Raw genomic sequence first — 2,788 nt, forward strand, 5'->3', positions numbered from 1 at the left:
AGTAATCAAAAACTAAAGCTTTCATTGAATTCTCAGGAACACAGAATCCAAAAAGCTGCCATCACCTTAACATATAAACTTAAAATAACTAGATTTTGGATTATTTGTAATACACTTTGTATTTTTGTTACTCCGTCCCACTCCGACTCACATGCACTAATACACAGAGCCTCAAATCAATTAACAGTGCATGCAAATCCATTCTCACCCAGATAACAAATGTCACTTCTAAATGTCAACACAGCATTACGACATTACAGTGGACCACACATCATAGCTTATAATGTGTTTTAGCATTAAAGTTCAAATTAAATAAAAACTGACAAAAACTTTTAAAAGACAGTATTATTTGCTGTTAGATTAACAAATGATCATAAGTCAATATCACACTTCAGAAAGAGGTTTTGTTTCTGTATGTGCAATTGACAGTATTATTTAGTATTCATTTAAAGGTGCAGTAGGCAAAAGTTGTGCAAAACCTCCCACCTCTTTCTCTGCTTTCTCTCAGAACACGTCAATTACAATATTATGAAAGGTTAGTATGGAAGATTTGCCCAATGACACAAAAAAAACAACTACCACAGCTTTAAAAGTAACTAAAGAGGTAAACAAATAAAGGATAAATCATCCTGTTACACCTGTAACACTGCAAGTCTCCTGAGACTAAGCACATTACCACAAAAACAATATTTTCATAGACAGATTACAGTGAAACAGTTAAATTGAATAACAAAGCAGAAAAGCAGATGTGTGCATTCATGATCATTTGAAAAAAATAAGTTAATTACAGCAAACATTCACTCTCAGATATTAAAGGACCAGTGTGTAGGATTTACTGGAAACTAGAAATTTGTTCTAACAATCGTGGTCCACAGACTTTGAAGATCCTCTGAGTTTTCCTCAATATGCGGTTGATATTTGGGTTTTTAAGGAATATTTCGACAAATATTGGTTAGACTGCCATGAAATTTTGTAAAAGAAATCTGGTGAGTCCCTGACTTTTCATCTAGCTCCATCATCATTTGGAGAAAATACTTGCAAAACTGACATTCCCATCAGCCATAATTAGCTAATGTTAGCATGCTAACACAGTACACTAAGATGGTGAACATGGTAAACAGTATACCTGTTTTGTCATTATGAGCATGTTAGCATGCTGACATTAGCATTTAGCTTAAAGCCAGTGTTGTTATAGTGCGCAGTTGCTGAGATGACTGTTGATTAACAGATCGAGTGAATGACTGTGCACCATCCACCTGTTTATATGTGCATTTTCAATTTGTGCTTAAAAAACTGTTTGAGGTTTGACTGCGCCCTCTTCTTCTGCAAGGATTTAATGCCACCTGACCGGAGGATTAGCACCACCAGCTGTTTATCCTGATGAACAAACTGCTAATATTTGCATAATGGTAGTGGATGGAAAGTCCCATTAAAATTTGATAAATTTTGAAATTTGGTTAAAATTTGTGCTACAGTTGGATGGAAACATGGCTGATGGGCAAGCTGCAATTTGGAATAGAGTTGCATTCACACCTGCAAACACACTTACATACATGTGCCCCTGTTATGCATGCTAAATAGAGGAATCACATTTCATTTGGTGCTAATGCGTTCTCTGGACATGGATCTCTCCGGGCTCCGTTCTTCTCTTTACCCTCAGGCTCAGATTGTTCCATCGCTGCCTCAGATGTCTGTTTCATCTCCACCTGGTCCTTGTTCTCTATGTTTTTTTGGTTCTGCTCTCTGTCCTTTGCCATCTCCTCTTTTTTCAGCATGTGGTAGTTGAAGATGTTCATGACTAAAAGAAAGAGCCCGCCAGTCACGATCACTGAGCCACACATGAAGAAAAGGTACTTGTAGTGACCAAAGATGTCCACCAGCATTCCTGTGCAAAGAAGTGTGCAAAGAAATTATTATATTTCAAAACCAAGGTGAGTGTCAGGTCTACCCATTTTATGTCACACTATGTCGGTAAAAACAAAACCACACATGGAAATGTTGTACACCATGACAAGCAAAACACAGTATGTCTCCGAACAGTACCTTCATTCGACCACCAGTTTGAAGGTGAAGAGCCAAACCAAGTTTGGATTTGGCTTATATGTGTGTGTGCAAGGGAGTGAGAGTGACCACGGGCCAATTTGAGCAGAGCCATGTCGGAAATGACAGAGGGCCATTACACCCTTCTTGGCTCACCCTGCATCTCTGGGAAGGCAATTTGGACGGCCGCTACCAAAACGAATCAGAAGGGAGGCCCATTCTCAGAGCCATAAATATCGAGGCCAATTCTGCAGAAAAGTGACAAATGTAGTTTAGATCAGATTTAAGCCTCCAGAATTTCAGAGTCTTAACTCTCCCACTCCGACCCCCCCGGCCTCCAGACATGGATCGATGGGCAAGTGTGTCGTATCTCTCTCAGTCTCAGCATATATGACAGCCTGTCTGTCTGTCCATCTCACTGTATTTCAATCCCTCCTTTAAACTATTTTAAAGCCTTATTGAATCAATGGAAGAGTGATTCAATATGTGACTCATTTTGAAAAGGAATATGTTCTCTTTATGGTCCTTAAAGTCACCGAAATGAACTTCAAAAAATTTTGAGAAGGGAAGAGATATATTATTTGTTTATCAACTAGCACAGGAGTGTTTCTGACAACCTGGTTTAGTTCTAGTTCTTTAGAAATCCCTGACTGGCGGGCTCCATTAAAGGGGAACTTGGCAACTCTAGCCATTTCTTCGCTGGTTTTCATTTTTGTCATCACATGTTTTCTGAACGAGCTCCCCCTAC

The 2,788-nt window shown here is 38.9% G+C and overlaps 1 protein-coding gene across 1 annotated transcript in view; it reads right to left on the minus strand.

The window, feature by feature from the left end:
- Positions 1-6: 6 nt before the first annotated feature.
- The window catches only part of LOC118328410 (monocarboxylate transporter 2-like), a 14,225-nt gene continuing 11,443 nt past the window's right edge, over positions 7-2,788 (minus strand). The window contains exon 4 of the mRNA XM_035662151.1: positions 7-1,885. Coding sequence (XP_035518044.1) covers positions 1,587-1,885 — 299 coding nt within the window. The 3' untranslated portion in view covers positions 7-1,586. The remainder of the gene's footprint in view (positions 1,886-2,788) is intronic.

This window comes from Morone saxatilis, unplaced genomic scaffold (assembly GCF_004916995.1).
Source record: "Morone saxatilis isolate NCDOM2014 unplaced genomic scaffold, NCSU_SB_2.0 Contig18, whole genome shotgun sequence".
Taxonomy (NCBI): Eukaryota; Metazoa; Chordata; class Actinopteri; family Moronidae; genus Morone; species Morone saxatilis.